Below are 25,158 nucleotides of genomic sequence, written 5' to 3'. Positions count from 1 at the left end.
ACAGTTTATGATGTTTGTAGTTGATACCAAGGATGTACTGTATAACTCACTGTTAAAGGAATGCCTAGACAAGGTGACTACATCCTGGGGAATCCAGAATGATGACACAGCATTGCTGTCTCTCTCTGTGTGTGTGTGTCTGTGTGTGCGCGTGCGTGCTTGTCTGTGTGTGTGTGCAAGTGCATGCATGTGTATCTCTGAAACAAAAATATGTTGCTGGATTTGTCATAGTAAAGGCCAGACACAGCCCGCAACTGTATGGTTGATTCTGACAGGAGACCTTAACTTGGGTTTCCAATGATTCCCCAACAGGATACAGCTTGATTTGTGCAAAGCGACACTATATATACAAAAGTATGTGGACACCCCTTCAAATTAGTGGATTCGGCTATATCAGCCACACCCATTGCTGACAGGTGTATAAAATCAAGCACACCGCCATGCAATCTCCATAGACAAACACTGGCAATAGAATGCCCATACCGAGAGGATACCACCTTTCCAACAAGTCAGTTCGTAAAATGTTTGTCCTGCTACAGCTTCCCCGGTCAACTGTGAGTGCTGTTATTGTGAAGTGGAAACGTCTAGGAGCAACAACAGCTCAGCCGCAAAGTGGTAGGCCACACAAGCTCACAGAACAGGACCGCCGAGTGCTGAAGCATGTAGCATAAAAATAGTTTGTCCTCGGTTGCAACACTCACTACCGAGTTCCAAACTGCCTCTGGAAGCAATGTCAGCACAAGAACTGGTCTTCTGGAGCTTCATGAAATGGGTTTCCATTGGACTCTGGAGCAGTGGAAATGCGTTCTCTGGAGTGATAAATCACGCTTCACATCTGACAGTCTGACGGACAAATCTGTGTTTGGTGGATGCCAGGATAACTTTACCTGCCCGAATACATAGTGCTAACTGTAAAGTTTGGTGGAGGAGGATTAATGGTCTGGAGCTGTTTTTCATGGTTCGGGCTAGGACCATTAGTTCCTGTGAAGGGAAATCTTAACACTACAGCATACAACGGCATTCTAGGCGATTCTGTGCTTCCAACATTGTGACAACAGTTTAGGGAAGGCCCTTTCCTGTTTCAACATCACAATGCCCTCGTGCACAAAGCGAGGTCCATACAGAAATGGTTTGTCGAGATCGGTGTGGAAGAACTTGACTGGCCTGCACAAAGCCCTGACCTCAACCCCATCGAACACCTTTGGGATGAATTGGAACGCCGACTGCGAGCCAGGCCTAATCGCTCCAACATCAGTGCCCAACCTCACTAATGCTCTTGTGGCTGAATGGAAGCAGGTCCTCGCAGCATCACCAAATGGAAAGCCTTCCCAGAATAATGGAAGCTGTAATACCAGCAAAGGGCGGACCAACTCCAAATTAATGCCCAGGATTTTGGAATGAGATGTTCGACGAGCAGGTGTCCACATACCTTTGGTCATGTAGTGTATGTTTAGTAACCAAAAGATCAACCAGAACACACATTTTGCCCATAGTGACAAATGGAGCTTCCCATGGAGTGACTGTGGACTAACCTCTACTTACTCTGACACCCTTCTCTTTCATCAGTTTATCAAGCTCTCCTGCCAGTCGACCAGTCTGTATTAATGCTGTTAATAAATACAAATGTTTTTGTTTTTTGCTTAAACAGGACCCCCCCCCCCCCCCCCCCCCCCCGTCACTTCCAGTTTCCCCTGAAGAAGAACTCAGCACCTCAGCGTGACATAAGGGATGAATGAGGTACGGAGGGATTAAGGGACCATCTGAATAGAACCCAGGACCCCAGGGGAACACACGTGGGATTTGCCCTTTCCACTCGCAGGGGTCATAGGTCTTTACCAGCTTTCTGTTTCTGTCATCCCCGAGTAGAAAATGCACCATTTAGCTGTGTAGCCATTCAGAATTTGTCAGGTGGCGGTTGCATGTTTCCCCACTTGAAAAGGCTTCTGGGCCGTGGCCATTAGATACATGTTTTGCAGCACAAAATTGTTTTTTTTTCCTTACTTGAACCAGGTAGTTCCCTCTCTGTTTTAGTCAGGTTAGCATCGGCAAAAGAAAGGGAGACACAAATTACATAGCGTTACTATAATGTAAGTAATGGGTAAGTAATGGGTTACTTGTGTACAGTGACTTCAGGAAGTATTCACACCGCTTTACTTTTTCCAGATGTTGTTGTTTAACATCTTGTGTAGATCGGCAACGACCAACACTAATATATCTTGATTAGATAAGTATTCAACCCCCGGAGACAATATATGGTAGAATCACCTTTGGCAGCGATTACAGCTGGGAGTCTTTTTGGGTACGTCTCTTGAGATATTTGCACACCTGGATTATACAATATTTGCCCATTATGCTTATTTAAATTCTTCAAGCTCTGTCAAGTTGGTTGTTGATCATTGCTAACATTTTTAAAAACATTTTCATGTCTTGCCATACTTTTTCAAGATGATTTAAGTAAAAACTAGGCCACTCAGAAATATTGTGGTCTCGGTAAGCAAATCCAGTGTAGATTTGGCCTTTTAGGTTATTGTCCTGCTGAAAGGTGAATTTGTCTCCCAGTGTCTGTTGGAAAGAAGAGAAAATGCTTTGGAGAAAATACTCAGTCATGGGAAAAGTGTATTTGAAGTCATCCTCTGTTGTGTTCTCCGTCTGGTCAGTAAACTGGTTGGAAATTCAGAGGCATCCCACTCTGTTCTCCGACCCCAAATGGAAAAATCTGGGCACCACTACCATGCACTGATCTTGGGCCAGTAATGGTCAGGCAATGCATTGCTCAATATTTACAGATGATGTTCCCAGGCTGCCAGCGGCTGCAAATGGCTGACTGGTGGACATTCTGTGCCATCAACGTGGCCCACAAGATGAGCAGGATGCCAGAGCTCTGCCCACACACATCTGGGTTGCAGTGCACTACATTTGACCAGGGCCCATAGGGTATTACCCCCGTAGTGCACTAGAAAGGAAATAGGGTACCATTTTAGCCCTGGCTACTTCAGGATCAAGGCTACATACAGGAGAATCACTTTTAGACATACATTTTCTTTCTTGAAATACACAGTCCAATCACCCAAAGGCTCATTCTATTCAAGTAACTGTTTGTCGTGCAATCAGTGATACTTGTTCAGGGTCCTGTTCATTAAGCACAGAAAACAGACTGAAACAGGAAACTTTTTATTCGTTTTCTGTGGCAAAACTATTTTCTGCTTGTGTGCCCAAATGAACACGACCCAGGTCATTCACAGTTGAGTGAGACCAAATACAAGGTTTATGATTGGACTGCTAAGTTTCTCTCCCGTGCCTTTGACCTATGACCCAGATGGAATTATAACCTGTGTATTTTGCTATGGTGTTTTTTAGAACCGCTCCCCTGCCACTCTACTGAGAAGGTGCCGCATCGCCATGACAGAGACGGACACGCCTCCCTCGGCTGCGAACAAGGCTGCCCTGTCCTCGGGCTCAGGGGAGGGAGGAGGAAGTGGCGAGGGACAACCTGATGCTGATGGTACCTGTCCTGATCTGTCGGCACTGGCCGACCTGTTTGAGAGTGAGGAGGGCTCCCAGTCACCTCAGGACCCGGCTCCGGACATCGACCGGCCAGGACAGCTGCAGCCAGGGGACGGCCGACAAAACCTCCGCATGAAGTTCCACGGTGCCTTTAAGAAGGGCATCTCTAACCCCATGGACATGTTGGAGTCGACCATCTACGAGTCACCCGTGGCGCCCGGCCCCAAGAAAGCCCCCATGGACTCTCTCTTTGACTATGGTACCTACAGGCACACCAACAACAAGAAGCCACGCAGGAAGAAGCTCCCGCGAGGGTGAGGAGGGCCCTCGGTTTTGAAGTAGACACTATCATTCGTTATGGTGGCTTTCAGGAGTCTAGGAGCAGAGGCATGCAGAGGCGTAGATTGTTGAACAACATGTGGAGTTAGAAGCAGCATAGTCAATCACTTCTGGGGTGTAAATGTGACCGACTGGGTTCGAACTCGGTTTCTCCTGCATGCCACAAGACTGTGTTAACCCCCTGAGCTTAAAGCCTAGGCATCGGCTTGGAGAGTGAACGCAAGTCTTCAGGTGTCAGGCAAGGTTGTTTATCACACAATTGTGATTCACCTAACTATCTCTGTTACACAGACCACACCATAGGGTTTGTACTTGGAACCGAAGGTTGTTCGACATGTTTAACACCTCACCATATAATATAAAGGACAAATTCCCGTAAGAGATGATCTGGTTTATAGATACACAAAAACTGCCTCTATGATTGTGGCTATATATTTCTACCATATAAGAGATTTCCCCTAAAAATGTTGATCAAATTGGCTTGGTTTCTGAGCTGAGAGTTGTATTAATATTCTATTTTACAATACATTGCAGTTTTCATTATTAATCAGAGGCTTGGCTTGGAAAAAATGGCTCATTGCAAAAATATAGAAACTCCTTCAGCTGCCACTGTTTAGTCACAGAGGTGTGTCCCTCTCATGTGGAACTTCGTAAACAGAAGGGCTAGTCAGAGGGACATTCAGTCATCTAACAGAGAGTGTGTTGTTGTTTCCCTCCTCGCAGCCGTTGAGGTAATATTTAGGCTGGAGCTTGTTCCTGGCTACCTGTTTCACAGTGAGGTCTATTTATTGAGTAGTTCAGTAGTAGAATTTGGACACCGGTTCACTTTATATGGTTTAACTTTCAACTTTTTTTCTAGGCTAGAACCACTGGTAACGCTTTATATAGTCCACAGGTATGATGAATTGTGATGAAGTTATAATGCATTGTTAGACTTGTCATAAGCATATATGACCCCCATATCATATATTTTTATGATCCTGACTAAATACCAGCCATTTTGAGTGTATTGAACATTTGCTAGAGAGACAAAGCATAAAAGCCTCATAATAAGATATTTAAAAAGGCTCATATATGCTTATAACAAGTGATAAAGCATTATTTTACTGTTGGCTTTAAATAAAGTGGTGGCCCAACTGCCATTCTTGACCCCCCACTGTTTAGTCCCACCACCTGTAGGCCTATAGACGCCAGAGATCACCATTTAAAAAATCATCCAGTAAACAGCCGCCATCTTTCATTTCGGATCAGTAATGTAACACTGAGGGATTTCTGTGTCCCTACCAATGATGTCTATAAACACTTAGAGTATGTGTTATACACTGAGTGTACAAAACATTAGGAACACCTTCCTAATACTGAGGCGCTCCTCCTTTTGCCCTCAGAACAGCCTCAATTCGTCGGGGCATGGACTCTATCAAGAATGGTCCACCGCCCAAAGAACGTCCAGCCAACTTGACACAACTGTCAACGTGGGCTAGCATCCCTGTGGAACGCTTTCAACACCTTGTACTGTAGAGTCCATGCCCCGACGAATTGAGGCTATTCTGAAGGCAAAAGGCAGAGCAACTCAATATTAGGAAGATGTGCCTACTGTTTTGTACACTCAGTGAAACTGTTGAGTGTGAAAAACACAGTTGCAGTTCTTGACACACTCAAACCGGTGCGCCTGGCACCTACTATCATACCCCGTTCAAAGGCACTTAAAGATTTTCGCTAGCCTATTCACCTTCTGAATGGCACACATACACAATCCACGTCTCAATTGTCTCAAGGCTTAAAAATCCTTCTTTAACCTGTCTCCTCCCCTTTATCTATACGGATTGAAGTGGATTTAACAAGTGACGTCATAGCTTTCACCTGTACTCACCTGGTTATGTCATGGAAATACAGGTGTTCCTAATGTACACTCAGTGTATGTGAGTATATGTATGTCCCTACATAGTAAGACTGAGACGTCCTGCAATGAAAGTCTGGACCCTCCGGGCTTGGACCCACCCAAGGTGTTGAAGGTGTTTAACCGCGTGCTGCTCTTCGATGGTGTGTCACGGGCCGACCCAGAGGCCCTCTCCGGCCTGCTGGAGTACCTACAGGGTCACGAAAAAAGGCTCACCGACGAGGAGTTCAAAGGTGAGACGACCCCATTGGTGGTGTGGTGGGTGGAGCCCTGTGGTGCCAAATATCTCTTGTCTCAGCTTTCACAGCCAAACGCAGAAAGGTCGGAGGAAAAGAAAGAAAGTGTGTGTTTGTTGAATTAGATTTTATTTAACTAGGCAATTCAGTTAAGAACAAACTTTTATTTACAATGACGGCGTAGGAACAGTGGGTTAACTGCCTTGTTCTTGGGCAGAACAACAGATTTTTACCTTGTCAGCTCTGGGATTCGATCTAGCAACCTTTCGGTTATTGGCCCAACGCTCTAACCACTAGGCTACCTGCCGCCCCAAGGGGTGGGGCTTAAGGGGTACGACTAAGATAGCATCAGAACTTTATCTCAAACATGCCACATCTGGCCTCCCGAGTGGCACAGAGGTCAGCGTTGTTAGGGGAGGGTTTGGCCGGCCAGAATGTCCTTGTTCCATCGCGCTCTAGCGAGTCCTTGTGGTGGGTTGGGTGCATGCACGCTGACTCCGGTCGCCAGTTGTACAGTGTTTCCTGGCTTCAGGGTTAAGCGAGCACTGTGTCAAGATGCAGTGCGGCTTGGCAGGGTTGTGTTTTTCAGAGGACGCATGGCTCTCGACCTTCGCCACCTCCCGAGTCCGTACGGAAGTTGCAGCGATGGGACAAGACTGTAACTACCAATTGGGTGTCATGAAGCAACAAAACATCTCACATCTGTTACAGTTGCCTTACTAAAGGAGAAGCCTTACTTTTTAGTCCACTTAGCCCTGTGACTAACACCTTCAGTTAATGTGTCATCCTGGAGTTTTGTCATGACTTTATGTATTGATAATAGGTATCGATGTCTAAACAGACCTTTTTGTCCTGTGACTTGGTTATCTGTCTCTGAATTCTAATTTTTCCACCGTCCTCTCTTTCCCCGTTGTTCTTGGCTCCATAGAGCACTCATTCCACTTAGCGACGAGTGTCTGGGTTTTCACTCCTTCCTTGTACTCGATTGATGAATTAAGGTCACTAATTAGTAAAGAACTCCTCTTAACTGGTTGTCTAGGCCTTAATTGAAAACCACAAAACCTGCAAACACTAGGCCCTCCATTGAATAACTGACACCCCTGCCATAGAGTAATGAGAAAGAATCTACTGGGATGTCAGAGATTTTGTCCTGTCAAAGGTGGGTCCAAGGACAGCATCCTGTTGCCAGTTTGTGTGTGTATGTGTGTGTGCTTTATAACAGAGAGCAGAGAGAAATCACAGCAAACTGTCTCCTTCAGGGAAGAAAATGACTCAAGTGGCTTGACAGACTACATGAAAAACTCAGACTAAAAGTAAACAATAGAAGCAGACAACTTACTTGACCACCACATTTAGTTTGGCTGTTGTTTCTCCTGTTTTTTAGGCATTTTCATGTTTAGTGAAATGTCTTGCTTGCTTCCCTTTCCTTTCTTATTTTATCACTAACGATTTATCACCAGTTTTTACTTTTTCAACCAACCTGTACTGCAGCACAGTGAAAAAGAATTTGCTTCAAAATGGAGGGTCCTGCTCCGTCTGGGGAAAGTGGATACCTAGTCAGTTGTACAACTGAATGCATTCAACTGAAATGTGTCTTCCGCATTTAACCCCACCCCTCTGAATCAGAGAGGTGCAGGGTATATTTCAGAAATGCATTTCATTACATCGTTTATTTGGTGATTGCTTATGAACTTGACACTTGGTGTCGCCGTGGTTGCAAGACCGTTTGTCACATGAACAATGTACCTTGCTGCCTCAAAGGATATTTTAAAAGTCATTTTTTTTATGTCCAGAACTATACATGTACATGTCGTTTCGGAGTACCCCTCCCCTCATCAATTTGGTTTTATTTTCTCCCAGAACCTTCTACAGGCAAGACATGCCTGCCCAAAGCCCTTCTGAACCTGTACAGTGGCCAGAATGACACCATTCCTATGCTGATGGACATCGCAGAGCAGACAGTCAACCTCCATGAGTTCATCAACACGCCCTTCAGAGACGTCTACTACAGAGGTAAACTCTCTTCACATTTTAGCCCCTAAAAACACCATGGTCCTGTTCAATAGGTACCACATTGACTGAAATGCTCACTTTTGGTTTCTGTTGTGAACCTTTATAATTATTAATTGTGTGCCCGAATGAACACGACCCTGTATTAACCAGTCATTTGACTAGGATTGAAGTAGATTGTTTCAAACTTGGACTGTGTCAATAATTTGATATTATCACAGATAAAAGTACCTACCTGAAATGTAGTGCCAACTATGCACACGTAGCCCAGTACTACTTCCACGAAGGCAGGCTTAATAGAGACGCACTTACCTACAACGAGTCCTCCACTGCCCCTTCTGCACAAAGAGACCACACATCCTAGTCTCCGGGCCAACACTGGGCTGCTCTATGGGGCTTCTATTTCCAGAGGAAGGCTGGATGATGTGGCTGTTACACCTACAAGATTTGCCTTTACAGCTTGGAAACCGCAGTGCAGCACACCTATTTCTTCCATCCACTGTCTTAGGTCTAAGCACAATGAACTCCTTGTCTAAAAAACACTTCACTCATCACACACTATGTCAGCCACTTCAAGATTTGCTGTTAGAATGGGATTTCACACTTTTGCCAGGATATCTCACATTCCGTGTGTCTGAAATGACTCCCTATGTAGTGCACTTTTTTCCATAGGGCTCTGGTCAAAGGTAGTGCACTATATAGGGAATAGGATGCCATTTCAAACACAACCATAGTCCACCTCCACACAGTAATGAAGTAGTAGACATATGGTGATTGCTGAGGAGCCCATGGCAGCCATATGGTCTACTTACTGTTGGTACAGGTCCCCTTTAATGAACATACAAGCAAGAAGGAATGTGTTTATGTCTGTATGCCTGTGTGCCATGACTGTTCACAGATTTGACACTGCAGCAGAACCAAGCCACCTTTGTTGAGCATAAAAAGTAAAACACATTTATTGATGAGATACAGGGACTTAGTGAATGTGGTATCGCCTTAGTTTCAACAATACCATTGTTGAAATGTGGATAGGAGAAGAAAGCGGTTGACCTTCGACCCAGTCATTTTTGCGTCTTTGTCCGAGACCTCTAGTCAATGCACCTTTCCTCACTGCTGAAGGTGGCAGTGAGACTCCAAACAATGTAATAAATCGACTGTAGAGTTCAGTCCCTCTCAGGCAAGGCTGGAATAGAGAATATATGAATGATCTAAGAATCCCAATTTAACCACTTGTCCCTTTACCCAATGTGTTGACTGACTGTTGTGTGGTTTGACAGGCCAGACGGCGCTCCACATCGCCATTGAGAGGCGCTGTAAGCAGTACGTGGAGCTGCTGGTGGAGAAAGGGGCAGATGTTCACGCCCAGGCCCGCGGACGCTTCTTCCAACCCAGGGACGAGGGGGGCTACTTCTACTTTGGTAAGACACCATAACGTTAGGATCAGATCTGATCCATTCTTCTGTCTACAGAAACCGCAAGATTCAGATTTGAGATTCAATATTTTCAATATTGTTAAGTCTTCAGTCAGCAGGGGCTTAAAGTGGCAGTACATTAAGTGTAGGAGTATAGTTTAAAACCTCTTAGATTTAAAGTCCCCTGTTTAGGGGACCTGCGAGGTGCTGGTACCGCTTCCGACTAACATTTTTGCATATAAATCATCCCACGAACACAGTAGTATGTTTTTTGTGCCTGTGTGACTTGGGATGTGAAATCAAAAACAATTTGAAGCTGAGATGTCTCGCCTACCATTTCATTCTCTCTTCCAACTGGCCAACTCCTGGCTGAACCCCACGTCAAAGCCACTGACAATGTGGCTGAAAAAGTGTTTGATTGGAAAAGCTTGGTTATTAGCTAGCTACTGTACCTTTTTGATTTTGGATCCCGCGACGCGGTTGGCGTCAGTTGCTGGGACCGCTGCTATCTGTCCAGGGATCCTGACGACCAAGGGTCTGATGATGAGCTGCTTGGCGTAGCAGTTAACCTAGCTGCCACTGTTAGCTGCCGATCAAGCTAGAGGGGTTTCCTTGAGAACTTGAACGCAGCCCACAACGTGGTTTTCCCTTGTGGCTGAGACCGCGGATTATCCTGGTCTTGTGGTTGTCTAGATCCCTATTTTGGTGCTGTTTCTATCTTCCCTGTGACCTGCCCTGCCTGGAATTGCAGGGAGTAGCAGCATAGCCTACGTTGTTACCATGACAAAGACCAAATCTGGTGGGAGTACCGTTGAGGACAGTGGTGTCTCTCGATCACAGGTGAAGGATCTTTTAAACAAACAAAAAGAGTTCTACAAGCAGTTGTTACAACAACAAGAAAATAGCTTCAAGTATTGTGTTCAAATACTGGGGCAGTCAACTAATAGAATAATGGAGCAGAGAAGTCCAGGACCTGAAGAAGTTTGCAGTTTGCAGTTCTCACAGGGTCAGCTAGATGAGTTTAAACAGGAAAACGGCAAGATGGCAAAAATCTATAAATCATTGAGAGAGGACATCCGTTCTATATGTGAATCCATGATAACAATGCCAGAGAAATCAGATTATCTCGAGGGACAATCAAAATGGAACATCATTGTTGTAGATGGAATTGCAGAATCTCCACATGAGATCTGGACGGAGTTTGAGGACATAGTGAGGAAAATTATCTCGGAGAAACTGAAGACGGAGCACATGAAGATAGAGTTAGAATGCGCCCACAGGACTGGAGAACCCAACACCGGCCCAGGTAACAGGCCCAGGCTGATAGTTGTCAAGGTGGATAGTACAAGTCTCAGAGTTTATTATAGTACAAGGGGCAGGCAAAAGGTAAGTCAAGGCAGGCAAAGGGTCGTAGTCCAAATCCGAGTCCGGCAGGTACAGGATGGCAGGCAATCGGTAGGTCAAGGATAGTGTCATGACTTTCACTCCTGGGTGAGGATCAAAGAGAGCCCCCCCCCTCTCTCTTTCTCTCCCGCCAGAGAGGAAGGGGGGGGGGGTCGGTTTTATGACTTAACGACCAGTTGTAAATGGTTTCTAACTCTCTCCCTCTGCCTCTCAGTATCCACGAATGGAATGTTTGAGTGGTATAAAGAGATTCTTGCCCAAAGAACTTCAATATCCAAAAGGGGATAATTAAACAATATTCCTAACATAAAGAATGTGGGAAATGGTCGGTGGGGATGAAAAACAATGATGATGTCATATCATTTGTGATTTTGTGGTATCATTAAAGATGTTGTAACAGAAACATTGTAACTTTAAGAGCTTTCACAATGTACAGAGTTGTTGTAGTCTAAATGTTGTAAAACTCATATGATTAAATATGAAACTATTTGTGAGAAGATGAAATGTGATTTTATCCTTCTAAATTAGATAATTGTTTTTCATGTAAAGTTTTACCCAGTTAGTAACCACGCCCACGTGAGCACAGACATTATGCCAAAAGGATGGAACGCCCCTTATTCCAGAGTGCTTATAAAACGACTCCTAACAAAATGTACATTAGACCAGAAAACGTGGAGTGGTGGATACACATGGAAATGGTTGTAATTTAAATACAGACCAGGGGTGGCAGGTAGCCTAGTGGTTGGAGCGTAGGGCCAGTAACCGAAAGGTTGCTGGAACAAATCCCCGAGCTGACAAGGTAAAAATCTGTCGAACTGCCTGAGCAAGGCACTGTTCCCTGGGCAATGAGGACATGGATGTCGATTATGGCAGCCCGCCACACCTCCCTGATTCAGAGGGGTTGGGTTAAATGCAGAAGACACATTTCAGTTGTACAACTGTACAGACGGTAAGCCAGACGTCACAAATGGTTTAAAATTACTAGACCAGAAAGTGTAGAGCTATGGTTCGATGGTAAAATGGTTAGACTCTACCAGACCAGAAAAGGGTAACTCAACGAAGACGAAGACTAGACATGCAGCTCTGCATGTAATGTAGTCTAGGAAACTCAACCAAAGATGAGAAAAGAACATTTCCTTATCAGAACGTGTTGTATCCAGTCTAACGAACACTTCCAGCAAAGAAAGCTACTACTAAGGGCATAGTGACCTCTGGTGGACAACCAGAGACTTTCTTTGAAACTAGTCGTCACATACTGATTGGGTGATTTCAACAGAGAGAGACGACAAAGACATACAAGCATAAATATGTACATTGCGTTTCTAAATCCGAATGAGCGGTTGTTTAGGTGCTAAATACCCATATTTATGATGAGCGTATTATTCAACTGTATGTACGATAGTTGAATTCCTTTGTCTCTCCTTCTCCCGCTCTTTCCAAGCCGTTATATCGGGTTAGTCTACCAGGGACCTTTCATTGCATTGTTAGTAATCAACGTATAATCGATCCTGTGTGTGTGTTTATGTCATTCTGTGTGATTATTTAGTTAGTATGTAAATAACTAGGCCAATTTGTGTATCGCTGAGTCATCATGGAGACTGGGGTTCATGCATATTTAACGGATAATGCGACGTTCAGAATGAGACTGACATGAGGTGATAATAATTCATGGATGACTAAGATGATAACGATATACTCTGATATTCTTGAGTTACGTCTGGAAAACGGTAACACATTAAACAAACTTTTTCCGTGGTGCCTCAAGATTGCGTGTGAGTTCATTGTTACAAGATGAATGTAATCATCGTAATAATTAAACATAGTTCATTCATTTGATGAAATAATCGTCATCGCATTAATGGTACCAACATCACGACACAGGCAAAGAGTCGTATTCCAAATCATAGTCAAGCAGGTACAGGACGGCAGGCAGGATCAGGGTCAGGACAGGCAGAAAGGTCAGGGGAAGAGTAGGAAAAACAAAAACTAGAGCACAGGAAACATGGCAACATGCTGGTGGGACATGACGGGACAAGACGAACTGGCAACAGGCAATCAGAAACGCAGGTATAAAAGCACAGGGGATAATGGGAAAAATGGGAGACACCTGGAGAGGGGTGGAGACAAGCACAAGACAGGTGAAACAGATCAGGGTGTGACATCCTGAGGTTCAAGGACAAGGTAGCGGTTCTGAAAAAAGCCAAGAACTTGAAGGGAACGTATATCTATTTTACAGTCATCTAAAGCTTATTATTTTGAGGTGTTGCTGTTGGCCAACAAGTGCTAACAGTCAGTATCTAAATAATATGTATGAAATTCTAGATAGGGTTTATGATGTTAACCTTTCTGATCTCCCCATCCCGGATCCGGGTTCGTGAATACAGACTCAAGCTCATTACCATAACGCAACGTTAACTATTCATGAAAATCGCAAATGAAATGAAATAAATATGCTAGCTCTCAAGCTTAGCCTTTTGTTAACAACACTGTCATCTCAGATTTTCAAAATATGCTTCTCAACCATTGCAAAACAAGCATTTGTGTAACAGTATTGATGGCTAACGTCGCATTTAGCATTAGCATTCAGCTGGCAACATTTACACAAAAAAACAGAAAAGCATTCAAAAAAATCATTTACCTTTGAAGAACTTCAGATGTTTTCAATGAGGAGACTCTCAGATAGCAAATGTTCAGTTTTTCCTGAAAGATTATTTGTTTAGGACAAATCGCTCCGTTTTCTGCGTCACGTTTAGCTATGAAAAAACCCCTGTATCCAGGATTGTGTAAATCTATCAGCAAGCTCATTAGCATAACACAACGTTAACTATTTATGAAAATCGCAAATGAAATGAAATAAATATGCCATCTCTCAAGCTTAGCCTTTTGTAAACAACACTGTCATCTCAGATTTTCAAAATATGCTTCTCAACCATAGGAAAACAATAATTTGTGTAAAAGTAGCTAGCTAGAGTTAGCATTTCGCGTTAGCATTTAGCGTTAGCATTAGCGTTAGCATCCAGCACGCAACATTAACAAAAACATAAAAGCCTTCAAATAAAATCATTTACCTTTGAAGAACTTTTGATGTTTTCAATGAGGATACTCTCAGTTAGATAGCAGATGCTCAGTTTTTCCAAAAAGATTCCTTGTGTATTAGAAATAGCTCCGTTTTATACATCACATTTGGCTACCAAAAAAAATCCATAAATTCAGTCCTCAAAACGCAAACTTTTTTCCAAATTAACTCCATAATATCGACTGAAAACATGGCAAACGTTGTTTAGAATCAATCATCAAGGTGTTTTTCACATATCTCTTCATTGATACATCGTTCTTGGACACATGCTTTCTCCCCTGAATCAAATGGTAAAGTAGAAGCAGCTGGCAATTGCGCACCGAATTCGACGCAGGACACCAGGCGGACACTTGGAAAATGTAGTCTCTTATGGTCAATCTTCCAATGATATGCCTACAAATACGTCACAATGCTGCTAAGACCTTGGGCGAACGACAGAAAGTGTAGGCTCATTCGTTGCGCAATCACAGCCATATAAGGAGAGAATGGAAAACAGAGCTTCAGAAATTCTGCTAATTCCTGGGTGATGCATCATCTTGGTTTCGCCTGTAGAATGAGTTCTGGGGCACTTACAGACAAAATCTTTGCAGATTCTGAAACTTCAGAGTGTTTTCTTTCCAAAACTGTCAAGAATATGCATAGTCGAGCATCTTTTCGTGACAAAATATCGCGCTTAAAACGGGAACGTTTTTTATCCAAAAATGAAATAGCGCCCCTAGAGCTCTAACAGGTTGAGAGGTCTACTTTCTTGGGGACCTGAATATTGACTGGTTTTCATCAAGCTCTCCGCTCGAGGACGTTTCTCACTGTAACAATGCCTGTAATCTTGTTCCGGTTATTAATCAACCTACCAGTGTGTTTACTAACACTACAGGAACAAGATCATTCAGGTTTTGATCACATTTTTTACTAATACTGTACAACTCTGAACTAAAGCTGTATCCGTACCCATTGGATGCAGTGATCACAATATAGTGGCTATATCTAGGAGAACCAAGGTTCCAAAAGAAGGGCCAAGAATAGTGTATAAGAGATCTTGGATTTTCTTTTGCTGTGACTAATGTGGATGATGTAAAAAATATTTGTTGGTCTGATTTGATTAACAAGGAGCATCCAGACGCTGCACTTGAGGAATTTATGAAATGTATTTTTCTAATTGATGATAAACATGCACCTGTTAACAGACTGGCAGCTTCAAACTGACTGGCACCTTCATTAAAAACACCAGTCTCAATGTCAACAGTGAAGAGGCGACTTCGGGATGCTGGACTTCTAGGTAGAGTTCCTCTGTCCAGTGTCTGGGTTCTTTTGCCCGTCTTAATATTTTCTTTTTTTTGGCCAGTCTGAGATATGGCTTTTTCTTTGCGACTCTGCCTAGAAGTCCAGCATCCTGGAGTTGCCTCTTCACTGTTGACGTTGAGACCGGTGTTTTGCGGGTATTATTTAATGAAGCTGCCAGTTGAGGACTTGTGAGTCGTCTGTTTCTCAAACTAGACACTAATGTACTTGTCCTCTTGCTTAGTTGTGCACCGGGGCCTCCCACTCCCATTTCTGTTCTGGTTAGAGCCAGTTTGCGCTGTTCTGTGAAGGGAGTAGTACACAGCTTTGTATGAGATCTTCAGTTTCTTGGCAATTTCTCGCCTGGAATAGCCTTCGTTACTCAGAACAGGAATAGCCTGACGAGTTTCAGAAGAAAGGTCTTTGTTTCTGGCCATTTTGAGCATGTAATTGAACCCACAAATGCTGATGCTCAGATACTCAACTAGTCTAAAGAAGGCCAGTTTTTTATTGCTTCTTTAATCAGTACAACAGTTTTCAGCTGTGCTAACATAATCACAAAAGGGGTTTCTAATGATCAATTAGCCTTCTAAAATGCTAAACTTGGATTAGCTAACACAACGTGCCATTGGAACACAGGAGTGATGGTTGCTGATAATGGGTACGCCTAGATATTCCCTAAAAAATCAGCTGTTTCCAGCTACAGTAGTCATTTACAACATTAACAATGTCTACACTGTATTTCTGATCAATTTGATGATATTTTAATGGACAAAATGTGATTTTCTTTCAAAAACAAGGACATTTGTAAATGACCCCAACCTTTTGAACGGTAGTGAATATTTCATTGCTTTTCAACCTCTGCCATATCGTGGATTCAGAGCAATCTGGGTTTCTTTAATGGGAGCTTGTCTAATGTCAAACATGTAGGGTGTGGTGCACCACCGGGAAGCTCTCTAGGCCCTCTACTTTTTTCTATTTTTTTACCAATGACATGCCACTGGCATTAAACAATCCAGTGTGTCCATGTATGCTGATGATTCAACCACATACGTGTTAGCAACCACAGCTAATGAAGTCATTGAAACCCTTAACAAGGAGTTGTCGTCAGTTTTGGAATGGATGGCTTGTAATAAACTGGTCCTGAACATCTCTAAAACTAAGAGCATTGTATTTGTTACAAATAATTCCCTAAGCTCTAGACCTCAGCTGAATCCTGTAATGATTGGTGTGGCTGTTGAACAAGTTGAGGAGACTATATTACTTGCTGTTACCTTCGATTGTAAACTGTCATGGTCAAAACATATAGATTCAATGGTTGTAAAGGGTGGCTATTTGCAGAATCTCATATATAAAATATATTTAGATTTGTTTAACACTTTTTTGGTTACTACATGATTCGATATATGTTATTTCATAGTTTTTAATGTCTTCACTATTATTCTACAATTTAGAAAATAGTAAAAATGAAGAAAACCCTTGAATGAGTCGGTGTTCTAAAACTTTTGACCGGTAGTGTATTTTACAGTTATAAGGTGAAATATTATAGTTAGTGATTTTATAATTTGATGATACTATATTTAGAAAGCATAAAATCATTTCAAGCCTTATTCAAACAGTTTTGTTGAATAGGAAATACGTCATATAAAATATTTCATCTTTTCATATTTGTATCATATTTGCACTGTTTACTTGAGCTTGTGTCCTCAAAAGTGACTGCACCTCAGCAATTTCTAACTTTTTTTTACCAGAAAGGTGAGGTTTTAGCCTTTCTTGGAGTATGCAGCGTTGCTAGTTATTGTTTATGGTCCTCTCATGATAAATAATTACTTTCGGGGATCACGTAGTTGTAACGGCTTTCCTTAGGTGAAGTAGAGGCGGACCAAAATGCAGCGTGGTTGTTATTCATTGTACTTTAATAAAGAAACTGTACACGAATAAACTAACAAAACAACAAACGTGCGAAAACCTAAAACAGTCCTATCTGGTGCAAACACAGAGACAGGAACAATCACCCACAAACACACAGTGAAACCCAGGCTACCTAAGTATGATTCTCAATCAGAGACAACTAATGACACCTGCCTCTGATTGAGAACCATACTAGGCCGAAACATAGAAATACCCCAAAACATAGAAAAACAAACATAGACTGCCCACCCAACTCACGCCCTGACCATACTAAATAAATACAAAACAAAGGAAATAAAGGTCAGAACGTGACAGTAGTTTACATTTTAGATTACATGTAGTTACATTTAAGAGTTAAGCACATGATGAGACTTCATACATGTTCGATTTATGGTAACATTCATGCCCTAGCATTGTATTATTGAACTTTGGAAGTATTTTGATACTGTTAAAGTCATATTCTATTCCTCTTGGTTTTTTAATGACACGTCTGTAGTTTTCCATGACAGGCGCCTGGGTTCCCGACACTGTGAGGTCATGTCAGTGTGTCTAAAAGCAGTGCACTTGAAAAGTGGTTTTCTAGCTACCTCAGTGTGCCTTTTATTTTACATGCCCAGAGGTTTGGCCTACAAAGACTGCATCGCTGCGCAGTTGGATAACTTGGAGTACTATTACACTACTAAGGTAGTGTTAAGCAACTTTTGGAAAATGCTCTCAGTTGCCATGGTAAACAGCGGTGGAAAAATGACCCAATTGTGATACTTGAATAAAAGTATAGATACCTTTTAATTGAAAGTTACTCAAGTAAAAGTTAGTCACTCATTAAAATACTACTTGAGTAAAAGTCTAAAAGTATTTGGTTCTAAATATACTTAAGTATCAAAAGTAAATGTACATGCAAATGTATAAAAAAAAATAGTAAAGTACAGATACCCCCAAAAATGACAAGTAGTACTTTATAGTATTTTTACTTAAGTACCTTACACCACTGATGGTAAAATTAAGTGAGATTAGAGCCCACCCTTCCCTTTTTACATGGCAGGTTTGGGCTGGGAAAACACAGTCAGAACAGTTCGCCAGGCTAATGATAAACTCGTATAACCACCCAAAACTAGTCTGAAGTCACATCATCAGAAATGTCATTATTAGTAGTAGGCTTCTCCAAAAAAGAAAAGAAAACAATTATGTCACAAGTTCAACAAGTATTTCCAAACAGTTTAATGAAAGGTGTCTGTGTCTTGCTACAGAAAAACCCCCAACATACATACTTCCCTTCAAATGGGCGGGCTGCCTCTGTTTTGCTGACCTCACCGAGGTTGCTGATCCATTGACAGAGAGCCTCCAAATAAAACCTGCCACTCCATATTGCCCTCTGCTAATTGGAGAATATCCCTGCAACTCTCATCCCTGATCCCAACATCCCACTACAGGTGTAGGATCTTAATTGATCACCCTGTTGCAGGAGAACTTTCCTGGAAATGTAAAACTTGTAGTGTATTTGAGGTTTAAAAATTTCCACTTTGAAATTTCACACTTGTTTTTCCCTTGACGAAAAATGTATCAACCCATACAAAAATTGCCATTAATTATAATCCACATAACAATTCACATTTTCTGTTGTTGCAGGATTATTTTCCTGTTGTAGCAAACTGGCACAAATGAAGATCCTCCAGAGTAGACGGAGTAGACGAGCCTACATCCCATTCACCTCAACAGCCCTTCCAGCCTCAAGTTCAACAAACTAATACCCTTTTCACACTTTCCTGTTGACCCGAACTAGACTGTGCTGACTGATATTTCATTTTGACATGGTCTTTTCTGGCACTGTGTTTGCAACTATGGTGAATGCTTTACCAGGCCAGTGCAGAAACCTACAGCTCTGCTCAGGAATGTGAAAGGGATATAAAGGAGATACATGCAAAAGACAGGAGATTTGAGTAGGCAATTATTTCCCCCAAGAAACTCACTACTGCCATTGTTATTGTATTAATGCTTTACGTTCCATCACACGAGGGATTATATCCAGTGGCACTAAGTGCGACTATCATTCCCAAATCATTCCAAACTCCTGTCGTGTCTGTGGCACAGTGCAAGTCATTCACTATGGAGCTTTGCGCTAAGGGAACCAGGAAACCTGGCAGAGAGGCGACGGCTAATGTGATTTAGCGCTTACTCCAACACTCCGCAAGCACCCGTGCAAATCCATGAAGAAGAGCATTTCCCATGCGAGGTGACAGGGTAATCTGTTACCCGTGGCAACGGCTCGTTTTCAGTAGCTGCTTTTGGCACACTGGTTTCAATGCACAGGCCCCTCCCTCAGACAAGTAGTACTAATTGTGCCCTTTTCGTTGCAAGGTTTCTAAATCCAATTTTTGATCCACTTATAGGTAGGCTTAGCCTGATGACTCACACTAAATTCTTCCGCCAGCTCTGTTGTTCGCTACATATTTTTGTCTGCCACATCCATAGGCCCGGTGTAGCGTTTGGCCTGAGTAAGGAGTCTGGGTAAGGAGTCTGGGTAGCCAGGCAAAGAGCCTTCAAAGACATGTTGAAAGTGGTTTGCTGTTCTATATGAATTTACATCACTTCCCAGAGTGGAAAGAGACTGCCTGAATGCCAGTTGGGCAGGGTTTGCACTTTTGGGTCTTTTTCTATTGCTTCCGTTGTAAAAATGGGATCCCCTTGATTGATGTGTTTGTTGCTGTGTGTGTCTGACTGTATCTCTTTGGCCAGGCGAGCTGCCTCTGTCGCTGGCAGCGTGCACCAACCAGCCGAACATGGTGCACTACTTGACCGAGAACGCCCATAAGAAGGCTGACCTTCGACGGCAGGACTCGCGCGGCAACACAGTGCTACACGGCCTGGTGCACATCGCCGACAACACCCGGGACAACACCCGTTTCCTCACCAAGATGTACGACCTGCTGCTGACCAAGTGTGCCAAACTCTACCCAGAATGCAGCCTGGAGGACATTCTCAACAACGATGGCATGTCTCCCCTTATGATGGCAGCAAAGCTGGGAAAAATTGGGGTGAGAACCAACTCGTATGTCACGTGTATGAGGAATCATACTCTTAACGGGATAGTTTGTATAACCGTGTGGTGCCTTGTTGGATTCTGTATCATATTATTGACAGAAGAAACAATCGCATGCATTGTAAAACGGACACTAAAGGTCAGCTTTGGTTGTTATTATTTCTCCCAGGTTTTCCAGCACATCATTCGCAGGGAGATCAAGGACGAGGAAGCGCGTCACCTCTCACGGAAGTTCAAGGACTGGGCGTACGGCCCCGTGTACTCCTCCCTGTACGACCTCTCCTCGCTGGACACCTGTGGAGAGGAGGTGTCCGTACTGGAGATCCTGGTCTACAACAGCCGCATCGAGGTGCGTGAAAGCCTGCTTCGATAAAGCCTTGACTCTAAAGCTCTGGGAGCGAACGCAAGTCTACAGTGTCTTTTGTTGTGTGGCTGAGATTGTGAGGTGGGACGGGGCAGACAGAGGCCAAGTGTGGATTTTTTGCCTTTTTGTCTGTAATAGATTTGTTTACCTGAGATAAAGGGAGAGCCAGCATGGTAGGAAAGATGGAGTATGATTTCTCTTTCACACCATACGCTCTTCCTATCATTATTGTGAGTTTTCCTGCACTGTCCGTAGAATCGCCATGAGATGCTGGCTGTGGAGCCCATCAACGAGCTGTTGAGGGCCAAGTGGCAGAAGTTTGCTGCCGTCACCTTTTACATCAGCGTTGTCTCCTACCTGGTGACCATGATCATCTTCACCCTGGTGGCCTACTACCGCCCATCCCAGGGAACGGTACGTACATGACCAACAACTCAAATACAAATGCCACAAATATATGCACTTATTCAATGTCGGTTTGGATGAAAGTGTTTGCCAAGGGGCATTATTATTATTATTATTATTATTATTATTATTATTATTATTATTATGTGTATTGTATAAACAGTATGGGTGCCATGATCAGCAAAGCTTTAACTCTGTTTGTCCCTGCCCAGCCTCCGTACCCTTACACCACCTCCACAGACTATTTGCGTCTGGGAGGGGAGGTTATCACCTTGGGCTCCGGAGTCTTCTTCTTTCTCACCAACGTAAGTCTGCAGCCTGCAGCCACTACACCTTCTCTCCGGTTGAACCATCCAATCAGAGTTACAGCTTTGAATGTTGACTCTACAATTAACAACTTGTTTTTGAAGAGGCCTCAAGATGTGTACACAAACACACACTTTCACTATAAGAGATCTTCGACCGCCCCTGTAAATGGATCTCTCTCTCTCTCTCAAAATCTCTCTCTCTCTCTCTCTCTCTTTCTCAAAATCTCTCTCTCTCAAAATCTCTCTCTCTCAAAATCTCTCTCTCTCTCAAAATCTCTATCTCTCTCAAAATCTCTCTCTCTTTCAAAATATCTCCCTCTCTCTCTCTCTCTCTCTCTCTCTCTCTCAAAATCTCTCTCTCCCTGTCCCCTCTTTGTAGATTAAGGACCTCTTCCTGAAGAAATGCCCCGGGGTGAACTCCCTATTTGTCGACGGCTCCTTTCAACTGCTCTAGTAAGACTCCAGCTCCCCCTCCTTAACCTTCAGCTCCTTTGTAACACCCTCTGACTTGTACCCGAGGCTAATTTATCATCCTCTCTTAATTGAGTCTTCGGTTTAATTCCACATTAAAGCCCCCCTTTTCCTGGCACGTTTTCTAGTTTACATCTTCTTTAATTAAACTCACGATCCCAACAAAGAGCGGAGGATGTTGAGCGCCGCTCCGAAGGGTGTTTTGTTTGCATCATTAGTGCTGCATCTGCGAGAGCCAACATGATGTCCGTTAAATCCCGAATGGCATTCCTGTGTACTGGGAATGTTCTCTGTGTCTAACACGTAGGAAAGGATAAGGATTATTGCTGTTTCCTGGAATCTGAACACAAGGGCCATTAGGGTACACTGTTGCCAAACATTTTGAATCGGAAAATGAAAACGGGTTTCTTACTGGACAAGTCTCCTGTATCTCTAGCTTCATCTACTCTTTGCTGGTGATAGTGACTGCGGCCCTCTACCTGTCGGGTATCGAGGCCTATCTGTCTGTGATGGTGTTTGCGCTGGTCCTGGGCTGGATGAACACTTTATACTTCACTAGAGGCCTGAAGCTCACTGGCACCTACAGCATCATGATACAGAAGGTATCGACTCCTTCACTCTTTCATTCATCACATTGAATTTGAAATCCAAATGGACTAATTGGACACTAGACACCTGATCACAATTTATCCTTCTTCCTTGGCACTCAGATTCTCTTCAAAGACCTGTTCCGGTTTCTGCTGGTCTACGTGCTCTTCATGATTGGATACTCGTCAGGTACAGTGTTCCCTACTGCGCACTTCTTGTCAGCAGTCGGTCGGCCAGTTGAAACAGAGGAGAACGCTACCTTATCATCTCCTCCTGTTTCCCATGTCACCCCCCAGCTCTGGTGTCCCTCCTGGCGGTGTGCCCCGGGCCTGACGAGGTGTGTCCGGAGGAAGGCGGCTGCCCCACCTACCCCCAGTGCCGGGACACGGACACCTTCAGCAACTTCCTGCTGGACCTGTTCAAGCTGACCATCGGAATGGGTGATCTGGACATGGTCAGCAGCGCCCAGTACCCAGCTGTCTTCCTCATCCTGCTGGTCACCTACATCATCCTCACCTTCGTGCTGCTGCTCAACATGTTGATCGCTCTGATGGGAGAGACAGTGAGCCAGGTGTCCAAGGAGAGCAAGAAGATCTGGAAGCTGCAGGTGAGTGAGGAGAACAGCTGATGGACAGCTAGGTTCCCTATGCAGTAAACACTATTCATGAAAGCACAACGCAGCAAATGTCACGGAAAACAAAAATAAACATTTATTATTGGAAGTCCCTCCTGTTTCAGTCATTTTTCTTACGTTTGGTGCCTAGTAAATATGACCCTGGGAACCCCTGGTGATGGCCTTATGCACAGTGCATCCTCTAGTTCTCGGTCACATTAGTATGGTATGAAAAACATTACTGCATGTTGGTTGACGTTATGCTTCAACAACAGTGGGCTACGACAATCCTGGACATCGAGCGCTCCTTCCCTGTGTGTCTGCGGAAGTCCTTCCGGTCCGGGGAGATGGTGACAGTGGGGAAGAACTGGGACGGTACCCCTGACCGCCGCTGGTGCTTCAGGTACACATGCTAATTTCACTGAACTCTCACCCCTCTCTGCGTCAGAGAAACGTGTCTGATTGGTAAGTCAAAGGCAAACATCTTCTGTGGTCATTTCAGGGTGGACGAGGTCAACTGGTGCCACTGGAATCAGAACCTGGCCATAATCAACGAAGACCCGGGCAAGAACATAACAGAGACCCAGCAATGCCCTGGTACAGTGCATCAAACCGTCCGTGGCCTAAGGAGAGGTGAGACTCTTTGACTGCGTTCTCTAAACAAAATGCGCTGATGCATACGTACAGTTCACCAAGGCAAATACACCGCGTATAAGGGCAAGCCAAATCACATCAGCCAACATTTTACTTTCTTTCCCCAACCCATGTAGATCGCTGGTCCACGGTGGTGCCACGGGTTGTGGAGCAGAATAAAGGGCCACGACCACGAGACCTAGTACTGGAGATGGAGCCACTGACCCCCAGACACAGACCCTTTGCAGAGGGCTAGAGCCCAGCTCTGGGGGCCTCCAGGAGCCCGGGTCCTTAAGAACACCCTGCAGATCGGAGGTACTCAGACTGACAAAGAAGAGTTGGGCCACAAAGTTTGCCACTTTGCACAAAACTCTGTCGGCATGAGATTATAACCAAAGATCTGTACAAAGTATTATCTGACAATAGAAAGGATTTAGAAAATATAGGAATGTAGTGTTGGGTCAAAGGAAACCATCCACTTGTTTATCAAATGCTTTTTTATTCAACTAGTTGTGAATGGTGGTCATACCTCCTGATTTATAAGTATCCTCTACCTTGATGGTTTTAACCCGGGAGGAAGGACCCTCGGGAAGCTGTTACCTGACAGAATGCCCCGGCTTCAACTTTCAACATATCCAAATGTGTGTTTTCAAGAGTCGATCATAGATGAGACGTATGTCGATGTGATCTATTGGGAGACTGCTGATGAACGCATATTGTACCTCTGTATTTAGGAAAACTTGCTCAGGGAGTTCAAGAAGGCCAAAATATTTATTATATTCTTACGCGTATCCTTGTTGTTTTTAGCATCTGGAAAAAGAGCTGAGAGGAACTGATTAAAGTTCAAACAAACCATTTTGGAATGGGATGTTCAAGCACAATATGTACTGTATGTATGTAGCTATGTACTAAATGACAAAAAACTAAAGCTAGCTTTATATGGCCCACCGTTTTTCATTTCCATCAGTTTAGTCCTGTTGATAGTCCGACGCACAGGGTCCTAATTTTATTATTCATGCTTGGATAGGATTGCTTTGATCATAACAAACACTGAATTGATTTGTTGAGAGGAAGATATATTTGCCCTAACAGTATTTATGTGGATTTTTTAAGCTTTGGGTGTTACACCAACATGAAAATAGGCCTTCAATTAAAACTGAAACATTTGCTACTGCTCCAACATCACCCAGAGAATGGTTTTGAAGATGTAAGCTGTTTTTCCATCATGTTTTGTTGAGGCCTTTTGATTCATAATGGACATGTTTTTATTTTATTTGATACAATTCCTAATAAATTTTGCGACAACGTTAACTCCTGGTCTTTTTGCCTTTTCTGAAGAAAAAAAAAATCACATTATATACTATTATATTGTATAGGCTACAGCAGGGATCATCGAATAGATTCAGCCGCGGGATGATTATTTTATTGAGTGGGTGGCCGGAACATAATTACAAATCATTTGTAGACTACCCAAACAGATATATTATTTGACTAAAATAATCATTTCAAGCCTTGCTTACGTTTGTATAAGATCTACTGTCCGGGGAATACTTGGGAACAGTTTTCCAAAATTAAAGTCACTTGAAGCTGATTTCCTGGTGTTTTTACAGTCTTTTATGTCCAACAATAAAAAATAAAATGCTAATTTTTACAAAATGTAACCAATTTAGGC

At 43.3% G+C, this 25,158-nt stretch overlaps 1 protein-coding gene across 1 annotated transcript; it reads left to right on the top strand.

The window, feature by feature from the left end:
* Window positions 1-1,642: 1,642 nt before the first annotated feature.
* LOC110535765 (transient receptor potential cation channel subfamily V member 4) lies at window positions 1,643-24,797 on the top strand. The gene is made up of 16 exons (XM_036935560.1): window positions 1,643-1,737; window positions 3,358-3,818; window positions 5,789-5,973; window positions 7,837-7,989; window positions 9,264-9,404; window positions 19,801-20,099; window positions 20,274-20,453; window positions 20,724-20,882; window positions 21,086-21,178; window positions 21,561-21,634; window positions 22,089-22,254; window positions 22,363-22,429; window positions 22,537-22,847; window positions 23,129-23,256; window positions 23,356-23,486; window positions 23,624-24,797. The coding sequence occupies exons 1-16, from the start codon at window positions 1,729-1,731 to the stop codon at window positions 23,740-23,742; spliced, it is 2,676 nt and encodes an 891-aa protein (XP_036791455.1). The 5' UTR covers window positions 1,643-1,728; the 3' UTR covers window positions 23,743-24,797.
* Window positions 24,798-25,158: the final 361 nt, after the last annotated feature.

This window comes from Oncorhynchus mykiss, chromosome 11 (genome assembly GCF_013265735.2).
Source record: "Oncorhynchus mykiss isolate Arlee chromosome 11, USDA_OmykA_1.1, whole genome shotgun sequence".
NCBI lineage: Eukaryota > Metazoa > Chordata > Actinopteri > Salmoniformes > Salmonidae > Oncorhynchus > Oncorhynchus mykiss.
Note: the sequence above shows the minus strand (reverse complement) of the source record. Positions and strands in the feature narration are given on the sequence as shown.